Here is a 25082-nt window from a genome sequence, read left to right on the forward strand (position 1 = left end):
CTCTGGCATTTTCCAGTCGTCCTCACTAGCTCTAGTGAAAGGTATTAAAGTCAGCAGAGCCATTATGACCTTGGAGACAAAGGGTGCACTTCTCATCCCATGCAGCTCACTAGAAATACATTACATGCCTAGCATTCTGCAGTGTTTGCCTGCGGAAACTGCTGAGATGGAGGTTGGTGGTTCCATCCAAGGCCACTTAGGAGAAGTATGTGTGTTCCAGAAGGACTTGAAGTGTGAAGAGGCAACAAAAAAAAATCTCAAACAGAAAATCCTCTAATTGAAAGACAGTTATATTTCTTAAATGACTTCATCAGTATGACATGGTTTTGATAAAAATATTTTGCATATATTTATGTAGGGAAAACATAAGATTAGTAGTGTGTACTATACCAACATATCCATCACGGTAGTCAATGAATGCCAAGATTATAGATCTTAGCTTTGTGTTTTTATATTTTGTTTTTTGTTGCTATTCTCTTTTTTTTAAAGATGGAGTTTCACCATGTTGGTCAGGCTGGTCTCAAACTCCCGACCTCAGGTGATCGGCCTGCCTTGGCCTCCAAAGTGCTTGGATTACAGGCGTGAGCTACCATGCCTGGCTGCTGTTGCTATTTTCTTAATTTCTATTATATCTGCCATCTTCAGCCAGACAGCAAAAAACAAACAAACAAACAAACAAACAAACAAACAAACAACAACAACAAAAAACTATTATAAATATAACAATTTCATGACATGAAAATATAATAAAATCAATTTTTAAATGTATGATGGTGAAAATCAGTAAATACTTGAAATAGGTATATTTTGCCTAGAGATTAAACACTACTTGAGCTTAAAGTAAAAAGATACCCTGAGAGTCTATGAAAGGGTGAAAGAGTAGAAGCATCCACAGGATCCTTCCACTCCCCTTCCATCTCCCCCTGCCTCCCTCCTTCTAGCATTGCTTTTGTTTTTTAAAATTAGCATGATGATTTGCCTGTGTTTTTCCTTTCAATAGTGTCACTGGTTCATTGAATACAAGTGACTGCCTAAGAGAATTCTCTATTGCTGCCAACCTATTGATTTAGAAGCACTCCTCAGATGTGCAAGGGTGGAGGGTGACTCCAAACCCCAGACTGTCTTTTGTTATTCCACATGTATGTAGCAAGATGAAATTAAGCACCTTTGTGCTTTAGACCCACAGAGGGATTCTAAAAGGGTATTTGATCCCAGCTAGCAAACACATTCACAATGTCACTTGTGAAAATCCTCAGGCAGTATGTAAGGCAAATGTGCAGGTGGTAAAAGGAGAGACAGCAATAGCTACCAAGGAAAAAATGTTTCCTCATTACTAGCAGAGCTAGACAAAAGAAAACTGGGTAAAGTCCTATGAAGTTAGACACCTGGCAGTGCATGCAGGGATCACAAGTCGTATTCCCTTTGTGTCCCCACTAATTATCTGCAGGCCTACTGGTAAATCTTACTTACAACCATAATCAAACCCAGTGTGGAAAAGGTTGCATTGGTCTCCCAGCCACAACCCCATGTGAGAATACACCACCATTTTCAGAAAGTCTACAAACCATGCCCGGGCGTGGTGGCTCACGCCTGCAATCCTAGCACTTTGGGAGGCTGAGGCAGGCAGATCATGAGGTCAAGAGATGGAGACCATTCTGGCCAACATGGTGAAACCCTGTCTCTATTAAAAATACAAAAATTAGCTGGGTGTGGTGGCACACACCTATAGTCCTAGCTATGCAGGAGGCTGAGGCAGGAGAATCTCCTGAACCCGGGAGGTGAAGGTTGCAATGAGCCAAGACTGCGCCACTTCACTCCAGCCTGGTGACAGAGCGAGAGTCTGTCTCAAAGAAAAAAGAAAGTCTACAACCCCTGCCTATGTTTCTGCACATGCTGATGAAGACTGTTCTATAGACAGATGGCACACCAAACCTTAAGAAATGTATCATGCATACTGATATTCATGAGCTCAAGTTGTTATTACATACATTGACAGGCTAAGTTATGTGCCTAATCAGCATTTTGGAAAGGTACTAAAAGACTAGAATATTTTCCCTCCTAGTAGTCATTATAGTCTACTGAGAGAGAGCCTGTAGTCATTTTTCTTTTAATGCTTTATTGAAATGATTTAACAATATTTTCATATGAGAACACAGTAAAGGCAATCAATGACAGATTAATTTTATTTTGGATTAACTCTTCGGAAAACTGCTTCCTTCTCCAACACTGTGCAATGTTCAGTGCCATATGTTTGTAAAATGTGCCACAGAGCCATCTTGCTCCGTCACAGAAATGCTATATACTCTCTGAATTCTCAACAGTCTTCCAGTCACAGTGAAGTAGCATAAGATCATAGATTTTTTAAACAAAATGTAGCCATGCAATATGCTTCTAAAAGAAAAAAGCTCAACATCAAAAATAACACTTCAATGCAGCTGTATCAAAAACTAGTTGTAAAGAAAAATGTACTGGCAGGAACTGCGGTTTTAAGATGATGCTTCTTGTCTGCTCCCAGAGACTCTACTATGAAGTTCCATGGTACACTTCCAATTTTCTAAGTGACCTACAGAATAAAAGATGATTTTGGTATCGAGCACATCAATTTAACATGGACACAGATATTAGCTTTAAATCTATAGGAAGTTTAGTTCAAATATCAGATACTAACTTAACTGACAAAGATAGATTAGATTAATTACAAAGGAATTTCCATGAAATTATTCTGATATTTGGAAATTGAGTTATATTTCCCAACTAAATGCAATTTGCGATCCCATACTGGATCTTATACAGAAGGAAAAAATGCTTACAAATAACATTATTGGGTCAATTGACAAAATTGAGAGTAGATTAAATAAAAGTATTAATAATAGATATTCTGAAGAATATCTACTGTATAGAGAGTAGATTAAATAAAAGTACTAATAATAGATATTCTGAAGTTGGTGACTATTCTGGAGTTATCTAAGAGAATGACTTTGTTCTTAAGAAATACACATTGAGGCATATAGGGGTAAAGTGGTAGAGTGTGTATAACTTCTAATGGTGCAAAATAATTATATATATATTTATCTATATACAGAGAGACAAAGACAGAGAAAATATAATAAAGCTAATAAAACAAAACATTAACAATTCGTGACTCTGTATAAAAGGAATAAGTGACTGGGCGTCGTGGCTCACACCTGTAATCCCAGCACTTTGGGAGGCTGAGGTGGGTGGATCACAAGGTCAGGAGTTTGAGACCAGCCTGGCCAATATGATGAAACCCCATCTCTACCAAAAATACAAAAATTAGCTGGGCATATGGCACGTACCTGTAGTCCCAGCAACTTGGGAGGCTGAGGCAGGAGAATCACTTGAACCTAGGAGGTGGAGGTTGCAGTGAGCTGAGATTGTGCCACTGCACTCCAGGCTGGGCAACAGAGGGAGACTCTGACTCAAAAAAAAAAAAAAAAGGAATATGTGGGTTTTTTTCATATTATTCTTGCAAATTTTCTCTAAGTTTGAAATTATTTTCACATTAAAAAGTTATACTTCTCTTAACCAATCCTACCCAAAGCAAATCATTTTTTGGCCTTTCAGCAGTTATGTATTATGATTTTAGGATATTATTTTGAATTTCTGATGTATTGCTTTAGACTTGAATTTAAATTGTCCACTCTCTATGTCTCGTTTCCTTCCATGATAGTGTGATTGTTTCATGAGTGGTGATAAAGGGAGCGACTATATTATTGTTTGCCACTGTCCTACACTTTTCTAAGCCTTTATGCATATAACTTATTTTAGTGCTTATAACAACCCTAGGAGGTAGGCACTATTATGATTTTTTAAAGAGATGAAAAACTAAGGCACAGAGAGATTAGGTAACACTCAAGTTATGAGGTGGGTAGCTTGGATTCAAGAAGTGTGCTGTCTTCTAGCTCTTTAGTATGGTCCTATTCGTTCCAAATTTACTTCCTAGTAATGTGCCCACTACTGACACTTTCCTAGGAAATGTTGTTGTTCGTAACTATTTTCACTAATAAATCAGCTACTAATAACAATGCAATAAAAAAATTGTTTAAGCGATTTCCCAGAGCACTGAGGGTTTGTTTATTTTGACATAGAGTCCTCACTCTGTCGCCCAGGCTGGAGTGCACTGGTGCTATCTCGGCTCACTACAACCTCTGCCTCCCGGGTTCAAGCAATTCTTGTGCCTCATCCTCCCTAGTAGCTGGGATTATAGGCATGCACCACCACACCCAGGTAATTTTTGTATTTTTAGCAGAGACAGGGTTTTGTCATGTTGGCCAGGCTGGTCTTGAATTCCTGACCTCAAGTGATCTGCCTGTCTTGGCCTCCCAAAGTGCTGAGATTACAGGCATGAGCTATTGTGCCCGGCCGAGAGTTTTTTAAAAAAAATAATTTCCTCTTTTCTCTTACTCTTTGACGAATTTTGGTGGCTGGAAATAAATAAAAAATTCTGAATAAGGCATTGTTTTATCTTGATGTTAAAAAAGTTGTTCTTCAGCGTAAAGACATATAATATCCACAAGCCCATAAAAGAAAAACGTTAAGCTCAAATATTTAAAATGAAAATCTTCAAACACCAAGCTGTGAAAGCTTATTTTTCATCCATTTAATAAAATAGTTATTCCTTTAATATAGAAAGAGTTCTAACAAACCAGTGAGACATACATATATATATTTACATGTATTTGTGTAGCAAATATTTAAATATCACAAGAAGTATTAACAGTGGTTATTTCTGAAAAGTGTGAAAGGGGTGTGAAGAAGAGGGAATTCTTTTGCTTTTCATTTTATATTTTCTGTATGGCATGAACATTTTACTTATAAGCATGTATCGCTATTATAATTTCTAAAGCTAGTTTGAAAGATACATTACCCAGGACCGGAAAAATGCCTAAAGTACACAAATAATAAAGTATGAAAGAAAAAACACAAATGGATTTTCTGTCATTTGATTATTAAGAAAGGGCCTTTCTGGAAGGGATTCATCTCAGGACCTGGGGCCCTACTGCAATATGGCATTTGTTCTTTTGACACTCCTGGGTTAGCAAGCATCAGTTAGCCTATAGAAAGGTCTGGTCCCAGAACTGAGCCTTAGATCACTATCCACAGGGCCCAGAGATTTGAGAATGGTCACCTAAGGACTATTCCTTACTACCTACTGACAATTCACCAAACAAAAATAGTTACTGAATCCGTGCTGCCTGCAAAGTACTTTATATACGTGTGAGAAATACTAAGGAAATAAAAGGTATGCCTCCATCAGGAATCCAACAATCTTCAGTGGGTTGTGGAAGAAAATATACACGGAACAAAATTATATTTAAAAATAAGATACCAATGAGTAATCTTTAGAGCTATGTTTTTCCTACATGGGGTCCATTGATGAGGCTTGTTGGGGGTCTATAAAGCCTGGTTTCAGAGATTTTTCTTGTGTGTGATTAAGTTTAAAGTCTGCATTTTGTGTGTGCGTGTGTGTGTGTGTGTGTGCGTTCTTTCTGGAGTTGTTACTGTTTTTTCATTGTTGCTTTGTTTTGCTTTCTAAAACTTGCTGTTTCTAAACATGTATTAAAAAAAGAGCTGATTTTCAAATTCTTCAGTAAATTCTTCAGATACAAAGGTATGGTTCTAGAAAATCTAATACCTTCAAATCTTATTACAGCAAATGCATTTATTTTATTTATTTATTTATTTTTATTTTTTTGAGATGGAGTTTCGCTCTTGTTACCCAGGCTGGAGTGCAATGGCGCAATCTCAGCTTGGCGCAATCTCAGCTCACCGCAACCCCCGCCTCCTGGGTTCAGGCAATTCTCCTCCCTCAGCCTCCTGAGTAGCTGGGATTACAGGCACGCACCACCATGCCCAGCTAATTTTTTGTATTTTTAGTAGAGACGGGGTTTCACCATGTTGACCAGGATGGTCTCGATCTCTTGACCTCGTGATCCACCTGTCTTGGCCTCCCAAAGTGCTGGGACTACAGACTTGAGCCACCGTGCCCGGCCAGCAAATGCATTTAAAGGAAAATTGAATATTGTGATAACTTCCAAATAGTTACAGTAGTTCTGTTATCAGAATAACATTTATTAAGACCCTGATATGACCAACGAATTCAGTCGCTTCCTAAAGCAGTTGCTATGATAAGATTACATTTCTAATTAATCAGATAAAAGGGACAGAGAAGATAGTTTGCCTCTGAAATGCAAATAAATCCTAAGCCTCATGTAGTCCAGTCTATTCAGAGATTCAATTTAAAAATGCATGGTATGGTCTGGCACTGTGGCTCACACCTGTAATCCCAGCTCTTACGGAGGCAGAGGCGGGAGGATAGCTTGAGCCCAGGAGTTTGAGACCTGCCTGGGTGATACATCGAGATCCCGTTCTCCACAAAGAGGAAAAAAACAAAAAGACCAAAAAAAAAAAAAAAAAAAAAAAAGCAAGGTACAACAGCCAAACTAAATAATTTTCAAACTTCACTTGTTTCCTGATGTAAACCCAACCACAAGTCAGTGTATCAGTTCTCCAAGCTCCTTTCCCCCTTTTCTACCTTACAGCACTCCAGAGTATCTAACACCTCTCATTCAACAAAACTCTAAACTATCCCAGACACCCACCCCGTACCACTTTTCCGATTCTCTCCCTTCTCAGCTTTTATTATGTTGATCGGGGAAGTCTCTCTGACTTCTTACATTTTCTTTTCACTTTACACATTACAGCTGAGAACCCAGAGCTGGAAGAACAAAGAGCTCTCCTCCCTTTCTCCTTTCTTTCCAGTCCTCTCCATCTCTGACCATTCTCCGAATTCCACCACATAAAAATCAGGAATTAGATGGACAGGGCAGGAGCAGGGGAGACATTAAACAGGATAAAAGAAAGTTATTATTACTGAGAGAGGGATCAAGGATAGGAACATTTGGGATACAGATACTGATACAAACTTTCTCCTCAACATACTTATTTGCATCTACGGAGTTAACAGCCAATTAACTTGTGAATAATATTTTTCAAATGCTGAAAAGATAATAATGGCTAGTATTTATTTGGGGTTTACTCTGTGTTAAGCATGTTTGAACCTTTTAACATGAATAATCTCAGTTAGTCTTCCCAACAACCTGAAGAGGTAGGTAGGTATCATTATTCTTCCCATTTTGCAGAGGAGGAAACTAAGGCACACAAGAGTCTAAGTAGCTTCCTGAAGTCACACAGCTGGTAAATGGTGGGCTCTAGATTCAAACCCAGAGCATCCGACTCCAAAGGCTAGACTTTTAACCACACTATCAGGAAAGTATTTCCAAAATATCTAGTATCAGTTTGGTCCAATTCACAATTTCACACCTACTTTGTTCTTTGGCTGTGTCTGAAAACCTCTGCGATGGTTTCCATTCCGTGGCATTTGCTTCCTTCGTAGAGCTGCTGGTGGCATTTTTGTTTGCTGTTCCCTTTCTTGACTTGACACCTACAGATAGATATAGTAACCATAACTATACATAAAATTTAAAAAAATGTGTTCATCCACAGTCTCATTTCATTTCATTAATTAATTATTTTTGAGACAGGGTCTCACTCTGTCACTCAGGCTGGAGTGCATGGTTCCATTACGGCCAATTGTAGCTTCCACTTCCTGAGCTCTAACAATCCTCCCACCTCAGCCTCCTGAGTAGGTGGGACTAGAAGAGTGCGCCACCATGGCCAGTTATTTTATTTTTGTTTTCTTTTTTGTTTCTTTGCTTTTTTTTTTTAGATGGAGTTTTGCTTTTGCTGCCCGGCTGGAGTGCAATGGGGTGATTTCAGGTTACTGCAACCTTCACCTCCCAGGTTCAATTGATTATCTCACCTCAGCCTCTGGAGTAGCTGGGATTACAGGTGCCCGACACCACATTCAGCTAATTTTTGTATTTTTAGTAGAGGTGGGGTTTTACAATGTTGGTCAGGCTGGTCTCAAACTCCTGACCTCAGGTGATCCACCTGCCTCAGCCTCCCAAAGTGCTGGGATTACAGGCGTGAGCCACCACTCTGGACTTATTTTTGTAGAGACGAAGTTTCACTAAATTTCCCAGGCTGGTCTCAAACTCCTGGGCACAAGAAATCCTCCCAGCCTGGCCTTCCAAAGTGCTGGGATTACCAGTGTGAGCTGCCCTGTCCAGCCCACTCATAGTCTTAGTCCTTTGCATCAGGAGTGCTTTGCTTCCATCACCAAAGAGCATCTGAGAAATAAGACTTCCTTGATTTCAGCAATGGAGGGAAATCAAGCCCTAGAGCTCCTGGTTCTTTTAAATTCAAGCAGACACAGAAATCTAATTCCCATTACAACTTCGACCTTACCTTGTGAGCCCATATCCTAATTTTACTTACATTTCTCTAAGCAGATGAAAGTAAACAGGCTTACTCTGTTTGCGGGCGTATTCTGCCGCTTTGGGTGCTGTTAACATGGCAAAGGGGTGCAAGGAGAGGTGGAGAGATGAAACTCGGGGAACCTGAAAGGAAAACAGTCCTACTTTAAAAAACTGTCCATTCTCTGCAGGATAAACACCTGCCATTTACAGGATTTGGCCTGTTTGATCAACTGAGAATCCTTAGATACTCACGGTCTATTGATGGGGCAAGTGAAGCATATGAACGCAAACTTGTACACATGGCCTTTTGGTCCTGTATTTGGTTCCCGTTGCCTAGAATATTCTGTCATGCATTGACACTCTTCATATAGTTTCCATTCTAGCCATTTCCTCCTTTTCTGCCTAGAGACACCTACCTCTTCTTTATCATGTAGCTCAAATATCACCCCTTCTGAGAAATGTATCCTGATGTCCTCCCACGCCCCCTCTCCCTTACTGGCACTGTTCCCACTGCCCACCCAGTGCAGAATTGTTGGTTCACTCATCTGGCCAAAAGTCTTTAACAGGCACTTTATAGAAGAAGAAGCGTATGAATGGTTGTCCATTGGTAATCAGGGGAATGCAAATGTAAACCACCGTGAAATACCACAATACACTGAACAGACTGATGAAACTGAAGGAGCCTGCAAATATCAATGTAGATAACCCGCATTGCTGGTAGAAGTATAATTGTTACAACCATTTTGGAAAGCAGTTTAGCTTTATGTAGAGAGTTGAAGATGCTTATGTCCATGGCTTAGCAATTTCACTCCTAAACATATAACATTCAGAAACTCATTTGCTGTGCAACTCTTCTTGTTTTGCAAGAAATAACTCGGCCAGGTGCTCATGCCAGTAATCCCAACACTTTGGGAGGCCGAGGCCAGTGAGTCACCTGAGGTCAGGAGTTTGAGGCCAACCTGGCCAACATGGCAAAACCCTGTCTCTACTAAAAATACAAAAAATTAACTGGGTGTGGTGGCGGATGCCTGTAATCCCAGCTACTTGGGAGGCTGAGGCAGAAGAATCACTTGAACCTGGGAGGCAGAGGTTGCAGTGAGCTGAGATTGTGCCACTGCACTCCAGCCTGGGCAACAAGACTGAAACTTAGTCTCAAAAAAAAAAAAAAAACCAACAAAAAACTCAAGTGCCTGAAAAGGAAAAATATATGACAACATTGTAGTATATTCCTAGAGTGGAATACTGTATGTAATGACAAGAAACTATAGCTATGTGCAGCAATATGAATGTTTCTGAAATATAATGTTGAATGAAAAAAGGAAGTCATTAAATAACAGATTTGCTAATATCCTATTTATAAGAAACTCAAAAATGTGCAAATTAAACAATATATAGCTTAGAGATGAATATGTGGTAAAACCATAAAGAAGCAAAAGACAATAATAAACACATAATTCAAAATAGTGGTAACCTATGGTGAAAGGAAGGGTATGAGACAGGAGAGGGTACACAGAGAGCTTTAAAACTGTTGATACTGTTCCCTTTATACACTTGGATTTGTTTGTTTGCTTGGTCCTTGTTCTTTAAATATATATTGTTAAGTATTCATTTGGACATAATATTAAAAGTTTGTTTTTAATCCCTCTTTTACGATTATTATTAATTTTTGAGACAGGGTCTCACTCTGTCACTCTGGCTGGAGTACAGTGGTGAGATCATGGCTCCCTGCAGCCTCTACCTCCCAGGTTCAAATGATCCTCTCATCTCAGCCTCTGAAGAAGCGAGGACTGCAGACACACACCACCACGCCTGGCTAATTTTTGTATTTTTTGGTAGAGATAGGTTTTGCCATGTTGCCTAGGCTGGTCTTGAACTCCTGGGCTCAAGTGATTCTCCTGCTTCAGCCTCTTAAAGTGCTGGGATTACAAGTACTGTGCCCGGCCAATTCCTCATGATTAAGATCTGTCAATACTGAACATTTGTCTAAAACATAGGTCCCTCCCCTTACCATGAAAACATTTAAAAATTTCTGCACAATTCAGTCAGAGTTACACTTAGCAAATTATTGGAGTAAGTGTGAGAGGGTGGAAGCCAGGCCTATCACAAAGGGACCAGGCTGCTATCAGGAGGAAGGAGGCTGGCCATTCCAAGTGGGGGTGAACTTGGAAATAACAGCACTAATATGGAAGGTCCCCTGGTACCACCATCATGTGCTCTATACCTGTGGTCTCACTGAGTCCTCAGAGTGATCAAGTGTGTGTGGGTAAGTGTAATCATGCCTGTTTAGACACGCCTATTTACATATGGGAAAATTGGGAATCAGAGAGAAATAACTTATCCGAAGACACACAGCTAGCAAGTGACAAAGCTGGGACTGGACATCAGTCTGTTTGCCTGTGACATGCTCTGGACTTGGATGTCAGTTAGGATGGACTTGAACGACAGCCAGTAAGACGCCGGGGTCCAGCTTCATGAAGAAAGAAGGAAAGCAGGCCAAGCTCAGTGGCTCATGCCTGTAATCCCAGCACTTTAGGAGGTTTAGGTGGGTGGATCACCTGAGGTTGGGAGTTCAAGACCAGCCTGACCAACATGGAGAAACCCCGTCTCTACAAAAAGTACAGAATTAGCCAGGCGTGGTGGCACATGCCTGTAATCCCAGCTACTTGGGAGGCTGGCAGGAGAATTGCTTGAACCTGGGAGGCAGAGATTGCGGTGAGCTAAGATTGTGCCATTACACTCCAGCCTGGGCAACAAGAGCAAAACTCCGTTTCCAAAAAATAAAAGAAAGAAAAAAAGAAAAGCAAGCAAACAGAGGTTCTAGTGCTGTCTGCCCACCTGCCTTTGTCTCTTCCCTCTCTCTTATGTGCTCATTTCCACTCTCTCTGTCTCCCTCTTTCTACATCAGATGGAGCTAGAGAGTATTTTTATTTCTGTTTGATTTGTTGAAGGAAGATTTATGCTCTCTTTTCTTCAGTTTAAAATTGAGTGAGACATGGTCTGGCACAGTGGCTCACCCTGTAATCCCAGCACTTTGGGAGGCTGAGGCAGTTGGATCACTTGAGGTCAGGAGTTCAAGACCAACCTGGCCAACATTGCAAAACCTGGTCTCTACTAAACATACAAAAAATTAGCCATGCACAGTGGTGTGCACCTGTAATTCCAGCTACTTGGAAGGCTGAGGCAGGAGAATCCCTTGAACCCGGGGGTCAGAGGTTGCAGAGAACCAAGATCACACCACTGCACTCCAGCTTGGGATAAAAAAAAAGAGTAAGACATTTTATATTTATCCGGGCTAGTTGTCAATAACCATCACTTGTGTAAGGCCCTTAGTTGAATTTTTTTTGGGAGTCCAGAATCCTCAGCAGAAAAAAGCTAGCAAAAACCAACTCCCTCTCAGCTAACAGTTGGTGAGTAACCCTGCGCCTATGACGCCTTTCTACCATCAGGGGGCAGCACATAGTCCTGGAGACAGCCATGAAGCCTAGCACAGTACCCATATTGTGTCATGCGGCCAATTCCAGTTGCAGGAAATTCTACAAAATCTGATTAGCATTCAACAGGGTTTTAAGCTTTTGCCTGGGAAGGATTTTAGCTGTTGCTTAGGAGACGTTTCATTGGAAGGAATCAGAGGTCATTCAGATATATGCAGTATCTTTAGCAATATCTTTTTTTTTTTTTTTTTTTTTAAACTCCTCTTTCTAGCCAGGCGCGGTGGCTCAAGCCTGTAATCCCAGCACTTTGGGAGGCCGAGGCAGGTAGATCACGAGGTCAAGAGATTGAGACCATCCTGGTCAACATGGTGAAACCCTGTCTCTACCAAAAATACAAAAAATTAGCTGGGCATAGTGGCGTGTGCCTGTAATCCCAGCTACTCAGGAGGCTGAGGCAGGAGAATTGCCTGAACCCAGAAGGCGGAGGTTGCGGTGAGCCGAGATAGCGCCATTGCACTCCAGCCTGGGTAACAAGAGTGAAACTCAGTCTCAAAAAACAACAACAACAACAACAACAACACTCCTCTTTCTAGTTAAAACCATTTTTTAAAAATTATGTTAAATCCCAAAAAGACTCTTTTAAAATTGCCTTACAGTTCAGTCTTTGAAATGGTATATTTCCATGGAGAGGTCCTGCTAATTCCTTATTCAAGATGTGGCAAAAGTCCCTGCGTGTAGCTGATGTGTAATTACAAGAGTACAGTCTGAGCTGGTGTTCTGGAGGTGGGAGGAATTTGTGAAGCTCACGGGTAGATCCTTAGGCTCTTAGGTTCTGGTGTGTTGGTAACTCAAATTACACCCTCTGTGATCACTGGTTTTCCAAAAAGAGGCAGAGTCTACACTGTATTAATAATACACGTAGATGCTTGATTAGCTATTTAATTTTTGAATATTTAGAGCAGTAGTTCTCTATTTCATGTGATTTTGCCTCCCTGGGGACATTTGGCAAAGTCTAGAGCCTTTTTTTTTTTTTTGAGACAGAGTCCTGCTCTGTCACCCAGGCTGGAGGGTAGCGGCACCATATCCACTCCCTGCAACCTCTGCCTCCAGGGTTCAAGCAATTCTCCCGCCTCAGCCTCTCAAAGTGCTGGGATTACCGGCATGAGCCACCACATCTGGCTGACATTTTTAATTGTCACAACAGGAGAGAAGCTACTTGCATCTAATGGGTAGAGGCCAAGGATGCTGTGAAACATCCCACAGTGCACAGGACAGCTCCAGACCTCCACCCCCTACACACACAACAACAGATTATCTGGCCCAAAATGAGAAATCCTGATTTAGAGGAACACAGAATAAATCAGATACCCATCCCCTGAGTACAAGAACTTTAATTAAAGCTGTTATTTGGAGGTTACCATGTGCCAGACACAAAGGGCTTCATTATTCTAACTTACTTCATCCCACAACAACCCCCATCTTCTCATCCCTGTTTTTACAAATACAATTGAGAATTACAGAGGTTAGAACATTTGCCCAGGATTATTCTGCTTGTAAATGGTGGAGCTGGGATTCAAACCCAGGAAGCCAGGCTTTGGAATCCTAGTGCTTAACATCACACATCCTGCCTCTTGGTTTCATATGTGTGTGTGTGTGTATATACACACATATATGTATATATATATGTATACATATATAATAGTATATATGTATATGTATATATAGTATATATATAAATATGTATATGTATATATATAATAGTATTTATATATATAAATGTGTATATGTATATATATATAATAGTATGTATATATATATAAATGAGCCATTGTTCACATCACGTAGCAATAAACAAATACAAGTGGCCAGGCGCAGTGCCTCACGCCTGTAATCCCAGCACTTTGGGTGGCTGAGGCGGGTGGATCACCTGAAATCAGGGATTTGAGAACAGCCTGACCAACATGATGAAACCTCATCTCTACTAAATATACAAAATTAGCTGGGTGTGGTAGCACATGCCTGCAATCCCAGCTATTTGGGAGGCTGAGGCAGGAGAATTGCTTGAACCCAGGAGGTGGAGATTGTAGTGAGCCGAGATCACACCATTGTACTCTAGCCTGGGCAACAAGAGGGAAATTCTGTCTCAAAAAAAACCAAAATGAAAAAGAGAAGTCAGCATCTATGATGTTCAGTGAAGGTGCTGAACAAAGGCTCTTCAATGAATAAACGACTGATCAGATGAATAGGTAGAGATTGGTTGGTCCACCTCTACATGGCCTGTCTTCCCCTTCTAGCACCTTTATGGTTTGTTTTTAGATGGAGTTTAGCTCTGTTGCTCTGTTAAAATGGAGTTTACAATCTGGACTCACTGCAACCTCCGCCCTCTGGGTTCAAGTGATTCTCCTGCCTCAGCCTCCCCAGTAGTTGGGATTACAGGCGACTGCCACCACTGCCGGCTAATTTTCTGCATTTTTAGTAGAGATTGAGTTTCACCATGTTTGCCAGGCTGGTCTCAAGCTCCTGACCTCAGGTGATCCACCTGCCTCTGCCTCCCAAAGTGCTGGGATTACAGGCGTGAACCACTGTACCCGGCCTACAAAAAAAGTCTTTAAAAAGTAATCTTGTCTGACTTGCTCACTACTGCATCCTCTGTACCTAAAATTATACCGAATGAACAGATGAATGAATGAATGAATGAATGAAGTGAGTTGAAACTAGAGGGATCAAAGAGAAAGTTCTGATTTTCACAGTGATCAAGGGCATTTGAGTCTCAGGACTATAGCCAGGTAACATATGGGTAAGGTAATAGGAAGGTTGGTTTCAGTGTAAACACTTGACTTCTAAGGTGGACCTGGTAAGCTCTTGACCTCTGCATGACCCCACTGCTTGCACTGCGATGTGCAGTAAAGGAGCAAGGGAGGCAGGTATTCCCGTGGTCACAATGTTGCCCCTGCCCTGCCCTCCCTTCTGAATCCACGTGGGCACAGGGAAGGCCACAGCGTGAGTAGAAGACCTGGGCATGAGGACGTTGGTTCCCCCTTCCCTCTTTCCACTGCATGCCTCTCGCCACCCCACCTTCCCTTTCCTATTCCCTCTTCTAGAGGTATCCAAAGGTGAAGGGATCGGTAGTTCACCTCTAAATAGCAGCTCATATTTAAATGTTTGCTTAATAGTCGTACATTTACAAATGGCAAAAATGAAAGTGGTCTTAAAAATTATCCAGAACACATTTTTTTTTTTTTTTTTTTTTTAAGATCAGTCATATGGAGGCCCAAAGCAGGAAGTGGACGCATCTAGGGCTTCATAGTAGTGGAGTCAGAACTCAAACCCATCTCTCTGAACTCCCAGGTCATTGCTGCTTCTACTATTAGTGATTTCAAAGTAGTTTCATGGGAGGAGCTGGGAGTGGAGCTCACGCCTGTAGTCCAGTTACTTAGGAGGCTAAGACCAGGATTTCAAGGATTACTGGAGCCCAGGAATTTGAGATCAGTAGTGGACCAGTCTTTTAAAAAAGTAGTGTTGTGGAAAAGGAAGATGTATCAACAATAAAATAGGGAATTCATCATGAGAACGAGCCTTGTGGATCTTGTCTTAGTTCTAGGAGACACAGTACATCATAGAAGAGAAGAGTGTGGACATATCAGATCTACATTACAAAAAGTGTAAGTGAGAAATTACATTAATCAGAAACAGAGCAGAGGTCTGGTGTGGTGGCTTACACCTGTAGTCCTAGTAATTTAGAAGGCCAAGGCAAGCGGATCACTTGTGGCAAAACACTGTCTCTACCAAAAAATAGAAAAATTAGCTGGGTTTGATGGTGCGCGCCTGTAGTCCCAGCTACTTGGGAGGCTGAGGCACTAGAATTGCTTGAAGCCAGGAGGCAGAGGTGTGGTGAGCCGAGATTGCACCACTACACACCAGCCTGGGTGACAGAGGGAGACTCTTGTCTCAAAAAAACCCAAAATCACAACAGAGTAAAATTTGGCCCCCAAGCCTGGTATTTTCTTTGCTTCCCCTTCTCAGCCTTACACAGATACATTTGTTATTACCACATGGTCTTTTACATATGAAAGGCATTTTACAAACATGTTATTTAAGTAAGAAATGGTTATGTCTGGTTTTGTACCTTTTGATATAAAACTGTTATTTCATAATTGATGTCCGAAAACATGACATTATACATTTTTACATTAAATAAATTCTCTCTAAAAATCCTTTATGTTGACAATATCAGGTCACCCTTACCTTGATGGTACCAGAATTGGCAGAAGAATCAGCCCCATAAATGTTAAACACTTCCTCAATTGGGATACTGTTCTGTTAAACAAAAACAGGAATAACAAAGTATGATTATATATGGCTTTCTTTTATTACAAAACAAAGCTGGTATAGCTCAAGTATGTCTAAAACTGTGCTTGGGTATCATGAGTACTAAATACAGCAAATAACTTCTGATCACTGGGTGAATCAGTTTCCCAGATATTGATTAGTTATGTTTCTCATTCTTTCATCTTTGGAAAAAAGGGAATTAGGTATAGAAGCGTTCCTGAACACACACAAAAAGGCCATATATTGCAAGCCCACAATGAACAGCATATCTTTTTTCTTTGCCTCTATAATAAATGTTTTCATATACAGTGTAAAAGTCAAAGTCTTTTAATTACATTAAAAATGAAACATTTGGGCCAGGTGCAGTGGCTCAAGCCTATAATCCCAGCACTTTGGGAGGCCGAGGCGGGTGGATCATGAGGTCAAGAGATCGAGACCATCCTGGTCAACATGGTGAAACCCCATCTTTACTAAAAATACAAAAAATTAGCTGGGCATGGTGGCGTGTGCCTGTAATCCCAGCTACTCGGGAGGGTGAGGCAGGAGAATTACTTGAACCCAGAAGGCGGAGGTTGCGGTGAGCCGAGATCGTGCCATTGCACTCCAGTCTGGGTAACAACAGTGAAACTCCGTCTCAGAAAAAAAAAAAAAAAAAAAAAAATGAAACATTTGCTATTAGTAAATCCTAAACATTTAGAAACATTGGTTGAAAAATAATGTAAATATTCATTACTATAAATACACTCAGAGTAGATATGAAATATTCAAATAGTAAAATAGTATTCTTTTCCTTACCATTAAGATTCCAGCATAAGATGATAAAATCATAGCTTCTCGTTCTTTACGATTTGGATATATGGGTCTGCCATGGAATGGCATTTTCCTAATGGGAAATAGGGAATACAAGTGGGGGATTTATTCCTATTCTTTTTGGTGCTTGCTAAGGTTGTGATGAGAATCCGTAAGTAATCTGCAGTGGCTGTGTGCTATCAGCTTATTTATATTAATAAAACTGATGTGATTGTTCCTCCACTGGTGAAACCCACACTTTGAATTTTTAATCTTTCATTAATGGTGATGAACTTGGCCTCATCCACACTTTCACAGCAATCAAAGATTGGCAGACTGGCCACTGTGGGAGGTGTTTGTGGTTTTGCCAGTCATTACCCTTTCCCCTTGGTGTGGCAATTTGCTTTGTGGGAACAACCTAACCCCACTGTAAGCCTATATGCTTCTAGGGAAGCCGACAACACCCCTAAAGTCCAAAGATGAAAAACACACTTGGACTAAGCTGCAGTGTATTCCACCTCCCCTGCCTTGCCACTGTCTACCCCTAGACAAGTCAGGAAACAGCCACAGAGACACAATTATGTGACTAAAAATATATGTATATATATTCACCCTTCCCCGGAGAGTGAAATAGGCTGAAACTAGGAATGGTGTCCACCCTGATGAAATAGAGTCAAGAGGTAGATCCTGATGACGTTGTTTGAGTCTTGAATTAAACCATGCCTAATACAGTCCTACCCAAGGACTTTTCAGATACAAGGGTAATAAAATCTACCCCCAATTTTTTCTTTCTTTCTTTTTTTTTTGCTTAAGGCTGTTCAGATTGGATTTTCTCTCATTACAGCTAAACCCTAACTGTTACACCTCTTTAGGGTCAGGTGTGTAGTCCACAGCCACTGAGTAGAAAAAAATAACAGGCCTCCAGAATAAGCTCTTTGATCCTGTTCTCACTGGTTCTGTGTTCTTACTGGCTGAGTGAGTCTGCCCGAACACTCCCTACACATGAGAGAAAATGCCGGGAATCCCAGAAAGAAAAGTATTCTGTGCTTTGAACAGCTCAACTCAGGTACCCACCTGCCTAAATGCTGAAGAATTTGTGTTTGGTAGTGCTTAGGAAGAGATCACAACTTTAACCCATAGAACTGACTGTTTTGGATGGGTGTGGTGGCTCACTCCTGTAATCCCAGCACTCCGAGAGGCCAAGGCAGGCGGAGCACTTGAGGTCAGGAGTTTGAGACCAATATGGTGAAATGCCGTCTCTACTAAAAATACAAAAACTAGCTGGGTGTGATGGCACATGCCTATAATCCCAGCTACTCAGGAGGCTGAGGCAGAAGAACTGATTGAACCCAGTTGCAGTGAGCCCAGATCACACCAGGGCACTCCAGCCTGGGTGACAGGGTGACTTTGTTTCCAAAACAAACAAACAAACAAACAAACAAACAAACAAACAAACAAATAAAGCAGGCATGTTTTGAGGACAGAGCATTCTTTATTTTTGAGATGGAGCCTCACTCTGTTGCCCAGGCTGGAGTGCAGTGACACAAGGCTGGCTCACTGCAACCTTCGCCTCCTGGGTTCAAGCGATTCTCCTCTCCTGCCTCAGCCTCCTGACTAGCCGGGACTACAGGTGTGCGCCACCACATTGGGGGAATTTTTGTATTTTTTAATAAAGACGAGGTTTCACCATATTGGCCAGGCTGGTCTTGAACTCTTGGCCTCAACTAATCAGTCTGCCTTAGCCTCCCAGAGTGCTGGGATTGCAGGTGGGAGCCACCATGCCCGGCCCCTTAAGACACAATATTCTGTGCAAGAAAGTCTTTCATCACATAAGTCAATTAGCAGAGATGCAAAACATGGAAACATATAACTTCTTCAAGTTGGCAACTGTGGAGGTTCCTCAGGGGTCTTGTTAAAGAGGGGTACACCCTGTAGTATTTTCAAATCAGAGTGCTTCAAGATGGAAGATGTTAGGGCTAGAACTTCCTCTATCGTTAATCATAGCCACAAACCCATTTCAACTTACACTTCCTCCCACTCCAGCCAAGCTAAGTCTTCTGAGGGATCCAGCCATTGCAAAGCAACCTTGATGGCCAAGTCATAGTGTGCCTGGGAGCAGAAGCACAGAGAGCAAAGAAACAGGTTTAGACATTGGCCGAAGTACTCCCTGGACCCAGTGACGATGGCACTGCTAAGCCTATTCTAGTCTGTCATGTCCAAATGGGAAGGATCATTAGTTCTAATAACCTGATGCTCAGCCAGATTTTTTTTTTTCTCAGACTTCACAGGGGTGAATCAGCCAGAAGTATTTTGGGATCTTCAGATATTACATTTATCTCCCACTACAGCAGTTATCTGGTTTCTGTGGTTTGGAAAAAAAAGGAGAGATCAGTGAAAAGAATACTAAACTGGAAATCAGGAAATCTTGGCTCAAATCTAGGTATTGCCAAAAACTCACGGAATATCCTTAGGTGAGTAATTGATGCTCTCTGAGCTTCGGTTTCCCTGAATTTTTTTTTGATTGAGACGGAGTTTCGCTCTTGTTACCCAGGCTGGAGTGCAATGGCACGATCTTGGCTCACCATAACTTCCACCTCCTGGGTTCAAGCAATTCTCCTGCCTCAGCCTCCCGAGTTGCTGGGACTACAGATGTGCACCACCATGCCCAGCTAATTTTTGTATTTTTAGTAGAGACGGGGTTTCACCATGTTGACCAGGATGGTCTCGATCTCTTGACCTCATAATCCACCTGCCTCGGCCTCCCAAAGTGCTGGGATTATAGGCGTGAGCCTTCCCTAAATTTTAAAATAGAAAGAGGTAAGGTTGAGGGAAGAGGGCTGCAGGGAACAATTTCTGATTCTGTGAGTAGAATGTCAGAAATGTGCTTCCAGGAGTACAGGGGCAGTGTGGTGGGAATTTGGAGGGATGGGCTGTTTTATGTCTACCTTGGGAGATAGCTAGAATCCCAGGAAGCTTCAGAGAGGGAAGCTTCATTGGAGCTAGGGCTTGTGGGATGAGAATGTCTATAGATGTGGAAGGACATCACAGGTAGAGGAATCAGCATGAGGCAAGGATGGGGCGGTAGGGGGGTAGTCCTGAGTAAGTGACTTGCTGAGAGTCTCACACTTACATATAGTAAAAAGCTGAGAACCCACCGGGCGCGGTGGTTCACACCTATAATCCCAGCACTTTGGGAGGCCGAGGCAGGTGGATCACGAGGTCAAGAGATTGAGACCATCCTGGTCAACAAGGTGAAACCCCGTCTCTACTAAAAACACAAAAATTAGCTGGGCATGGTGGTGTGCACCTGTAGTCCCAGCTACTCGGGAGGCAGAGGCAGGAGAATTGCTTGAACCCAGAAGACAGAAGTTGCAGTGAGTCAAGATCGTGCCATTGCACTCCAGTCTGGGTAACAACAGCGAAACTCCATCTCAAAAAAAAAAAAAAGTGCTGAGAACCAATGCGATGCTCATTTTTATCATAGTGACTACCTTTTCCTAGTAATCCTAAGAGTTCTTGTTCCATAAGCATATTTGCCTTTGTCTATCAAAATATTCCTTCTCTCTTTTCAGTCTCCACATACAGGAAAGGGAAGATTGGTTTTGTTTTTAATTATTGTAGAGGAGTACTAAACTTTTAACATTTCCTAAACAGTGAAGTTATTTCTTCCAGTCACTGAACCAAACTGAACAGTGAACCTAAATGAATAAATAAACAGGAAGAATTGGACCATGACCAATTGCAACTTGATCCAAAGTTTGATGCCTTGGCATCACTTGTTTGTTGATTTGAAATGCAAATTCCTGACCCCCTCTTCACCTCCTGAATCAAAACAGCCTTGTAATACAATCTCATTAAAGTTTAGAAGCACTGCTCTCATCTACTTAAATCTCTGTTCAATATGTGTACAGACAGAATAAGGCTTAACTATTTCCTGAGCTCCAGGGTAGTTTGAAAGTCAGTGAGCCTCCCTCTACTTTAGTCAGAGGAGAGGAGACGGGAGTGGAGGGAGAGAGTCTGGAGGGAGAGAGTCTTTTTTATCAGTGCAGGGATAGTAAACCGGCAGTGAAGAAACTGAGGGTTTTCTAATTTCTTTTGAATTCGATCTTTACATGGTTTCTTCCTTAATTTCTGTGATGTGAACTTTCAGATCCTGAGTCTGGGTTTCAAAATAAATAACATCAAGGATTTATAGGGTTACTTAATTTATTTCGTTTTCCCCCACTAATGCAAGCAGTAAAGAAATTATTTTGAGAACTACATGATCGCTAATATTGTCAAAATTTTAACTAGATGGATGTAACATTTTACCCTGCATTAATTTTGCTTTTTAATCTTCTGAATAGCAAATAACTCTCATGATTTTTATTTTCTCATTCTCTTTTTGCTTTCTGGATAGTGGGTTGAAATGACCATATGAACAATCTTAGGGTGAGGAGAAGGTGAGGAAGGGGACATTTAGGGGATGGGTGTAAAAATTAGCTTTGTTTATTGTATAAATTACATCCTTTTCTTTCTCTTTAATACACATATACCACAAATATGACTCGCATCAGCATGCCTTTCTTTACCATATCATCTAGAAAGGTGAGTTGCCTTCTTCCTTTTGGGTCAAATTCATTTTCCCGAAGTCTGATGCCAATATAATCTCCCCTTAAAAGGAAGAGAGCAGCATTGAACCATTGGAGTGACATGGGCTCAGTCTGCAGAAAGAGGCTTTTTTCCCCATCCCTCCCTCCCCCACCAAAATACAAGAGAAGCTGTTGATTCTCTGGTAGCTGAGTTAATACTCAGTTTGGGTTTACATGATAATTCAACAATGCTGCAGTTTAAAATGTATAACCACAATTAACTGAAATCACATTTATCTAAATATTAAACTCAACTGGAACAGAATTTACAGGAAAGCAAAGAATATGCCAAATACCCACACACAGAAATGGTTTTACAAGACTGAAAGGATTGAGACACACTGTTTAAAATAATCATTTGCTTCCCATGTTAAATTCAAGCAGCATGTCCAAAGTTGATCAATTCCAGATAGGTAAAATTCTATAGATAAGTATTCTTTTGTCATAAGGCATTTTCTCTTTAGAATGCAAATACCCTCAGGAGGAGGAACGCATAACAACTTATTAGTGATTCCACTTTAGTTTATCCTTAGCGGATACTTTCCTGACAGTGACTTTTAATAAAAGAAGGTAAAATGAGCACCATGAGGGGAGAAGAGAAACAGGTGCTACCCTGGGCATGTCAGAGAGAGGAAATGGCGCAGGAAAAGGACTATGGTATCTCCCAGGTTGATTTTGGCACAGCTCACAGTTTTATATAAGGTGGAGGATAAGTCTGTTTCTGGCTTCTAAAAGCTCTTCTTGAGTCATTAAGCATAACTAGATTGATAAAAATTCTTAAAATTTTGCTGTGAAATTTCAGGATACTTTGAAGTAGACTAAATGTATTCTTTGGATATAAAATTGTATTTCTATCACTTTTGACATTCCAATTCTTTGGGTGAGATGTGTAGAAGAGTTCACATTCCTGATCATGGTTTGCTCTTTACTATTCTATTGGCCTCTAACATATAATACAAATATGACTCGGGTCAGCATGCCTTTTTACCATATTATCTAGAAAGGTAAGTTGCCTTCCTCCTTTTGGGTGAAATTCATTTTCCGGAAGTCTGATGCCAATATAATCTCTGCTTAAAAGCAAGAGATGAATATGAATTCACATATATGTGCATACACATATATGTGTACATGGCTACTATATATGAATTTACATATATGTGTATACACATATAGGTTTCTTCCAGCATTTCTTAAGGACTTATTAAAGTAAAATTGTCTTAGTTGGCCAAGGAAAGATATTTGATGGGGACTGTGATAAGGCCTTTGATGAAAATGGTATTACTATTGTGTCTATAACACATATGAGACAGAAATTTTATATGGTTTGTGATTTTTTTTTCTTTTTACATGGTTTGTGATCTTTCACCAACATTTGTTAAGTACAAGTCAAAGAAAAACTACCATGGGAGGAAAACATTTCTTTCAAAAGAATGTTCAGATGTTGAGAAAAAGGAGATGAATTTCTTAGTCAATAAGGCTGACAATAGAAGAGGCAGAGCAGAGGCTGCAATTTAGACGCTGGGCCTTTTCAGGAATCTCTCCTATACCTTTTACCAGCAGGGCCAGCCCCTTTCAACGGCACATCCTGCATACACAGGCTGACTGGGACACAGGCTCAGCTCTTGGGCTCTAGAATGGGATGCCTCGGATGTGCAGGCTGCCGGCAGAAACATCCTCCCAAGAGTTTCAGCATCCTTGGCTTGCACTACATGTGAGGCCTCCGTGGCAGGAAACCAAAAGAGGCCATATCATCCTCTGGCTTTCTCCTACCGTACAGAAATAGATCTTTCCTTAGATTTTTACCTGCTGCCAATACCCAAGCCATCTGTGACATGAAATCCACCGAATGCCAAGTGTCATAAATGAAAGTTATTCTCAATCATACTTACAAGAGCTTTTTCATCTCCTTCTTTATGAGCCTTCTTTCCATGGTTAAAGGCTTAGCCGGCTGAGCAGGTATCGGCAGCTAACACTACACTTGATATCCTGTGGGAAGACCCAGCTTCTCTGAGCCTAGAGGCTACAGCAGCAAATCAGAGAGAATTTGAGTTAGGGATGCTATCACTCCAAATACCAGTCATGGAGTCCTAGGCTCTGGAAGGGAGCTGAAGGAACATCTCATTCAGGCCTCTTATTCAGCAGGTTTGGGGTCAGAAAGCTGTTTGGAGGCTCATGCACTGTACTTTGTGTTTATTTGACACCTTTTGTTCCTTCCAAATTTTTCCAACACTTATTTTCTTAATTTACACTTCCTTGCAATAATCTAACAAGTAAAACCAAAATCATCCGTGTAATAGCTGATGAGTCTGTTTGGGCATAACCATCCAAGCTAGGTGGATGTGATTCATCTAGATCTGAATGCATTTGGGTTTTTCTGTGACCATTCAACTCCCAATGAGTTCACCCTGGCTCAGTGGCTCATAATCGAGTTTTCCATAGAATCCATCTATAACCTCCTATGGCCAGGAGGTCCTTGAAAGAATATGTGGTTATGGCAAATATGTCTTCAATTCCCACCCTGACATTGAATCAGAAATTGAAGATCAGGTGATGGGGTCACAAGGGGTCTGAAGTCACCAAAAAGGAGGCTATCAAAAATCATCCCTATTGAATGGGGTACTCAGGGAGAGGTATAAATAGGATATCAACTCTATCTGTGATGTTTTATTTATTTTTAAATTTATTTTCTGGCTGGGCCACTATGCCCAAATAGTTGTTCAAACATTATATTATCCTGGATGTTTCTGTAGAAGGTGCTTTTTGATGAGATTATCATTTAAATCAGTGGACTTTGAAAGCAGATTGCCCTCCGAGTGAGCCTTGTCCAATCAGTCAAAAACCTTGATAGAACAAAAGACTGACCTCCCCCATGCCAGAAGGAATTTGCCAGTAGGCAGCCTTGGGATTCAAATTCCAACTCTTCCCTGATTCTGCGGCCAGTCGGCCTCCACTATCAGATTTTGGACTGGCCAAGACTCCACAATCATGAGAGCCAACTCTGTAAAATAGAAATATTTGAGCAAGAGAGAGAGCTAAGCCTATACTGCACCTAATAGGGTGTGTGTGTGTGTGTGTGTGTGTATCCACACATCCTGTCTGTTCAGTTTCTCTGTGGAACCCTAATACCCACATCTATCAAAATGTTAATAGTTGTTGACTCTGGAATTCTAAGTCCATGGATGTTCATTATACTACCCTTTGTACTTTTAAAATTGTATATGTTTTTAAATCACTACTCTAAAGATGATTGGAAAACAAACTTTAGAAATGGTTTTTTGAAAATGGTGCCATATAAACACTAAGCCTCACTCAATTCAGCTCTACTAACAGTAAGCAAAGAGCAAACAGGATGTCACTAATCTAAATGAATTCTTCCCTAGGCTAACTTCATTATTTTGGATCATTCTTGCTGCCGCTACATCTGCTTTAGTTTTTGGGGAGTGGATGAGATGTGGATAAGGTGACAGTGGGGAAGAAAGTAAGAGCATTTCACAGGAAATTGAATAAGTATCAAGACAATGATATTGCTCCCTACAGGGTCAGCTGGGAGAGGATACAGC

The 25082-nt window shown here is 41.0% G+C and overlaps 1 protein-coding gene across 15 annotated transcripts; it reads right to left on the minus strand.

Moving 5' to 3' along the window:
* Positions 1-2099: 2099 nt before the first annotated feature.
* On the minus strand, positions 2100-23510 carry C6H2orf80 (chromosome 6 C2orf80 homolog). 15 transcript variants are annotated; one of them, XM_054257860.2, is made up of 9 exons: positions 23412-23510; positions 19139-19253; positions 18918-19000; positions 16898-16985; positions 16019-16090; positions 8362-8483; positions 7349-7465; positions 3318-3439; positions 2100-2563 (listed from the first exon to the last, which is right to left on the minus strand). In XM_054257860.2, the coding sequence occupies exons 4-9, from the start codon at positions 16979-16981 to the stop codon at positions 2487-2489; spliced, it is 594 nt and encodes a 197-aa protein (XP_054113835.1). In that variant the 5' UTR covers positions 16982-16985; positions 18918-19000; positions 19139-19253; positions 23412-23510; the 3' UTR covers positions 2100-2486. The 15 variants fall into 15 exon arrangements, with proteins under 15 accessions (XP_054113835.1, XP_035161385.1, XP_054113829.1 ...); XM_035305494.3 differs by lacking the exon at positions 19139-19253 and adding an exon at positions 21463-21544 and having other exon boundaries at positions 3318-3435; positions 8396-8483; XM_054257854.2 differs by lacking the exon at positions 19139-19253 and adding an exon at positions 21463-21544 and having other exon boundaries at positions 8396-8483.
* Between the last annotated feature and the right edge of the window lie 1572 nt (positions 23511-25082).

The sequence above is a fragment of the Callithrix jacchus genome, chromosome 6, assembly GCF_049354715.1.
Source record: "Callithrix jacchus isolate 240 chromosome 6, calJac240_pri, whole genome shotgun sequence".
NCBI lineage: Eukaryota > Metazoa > Chordata > Mammalia > Primates > Cebidae > Callithrix > Callithrix jacchus.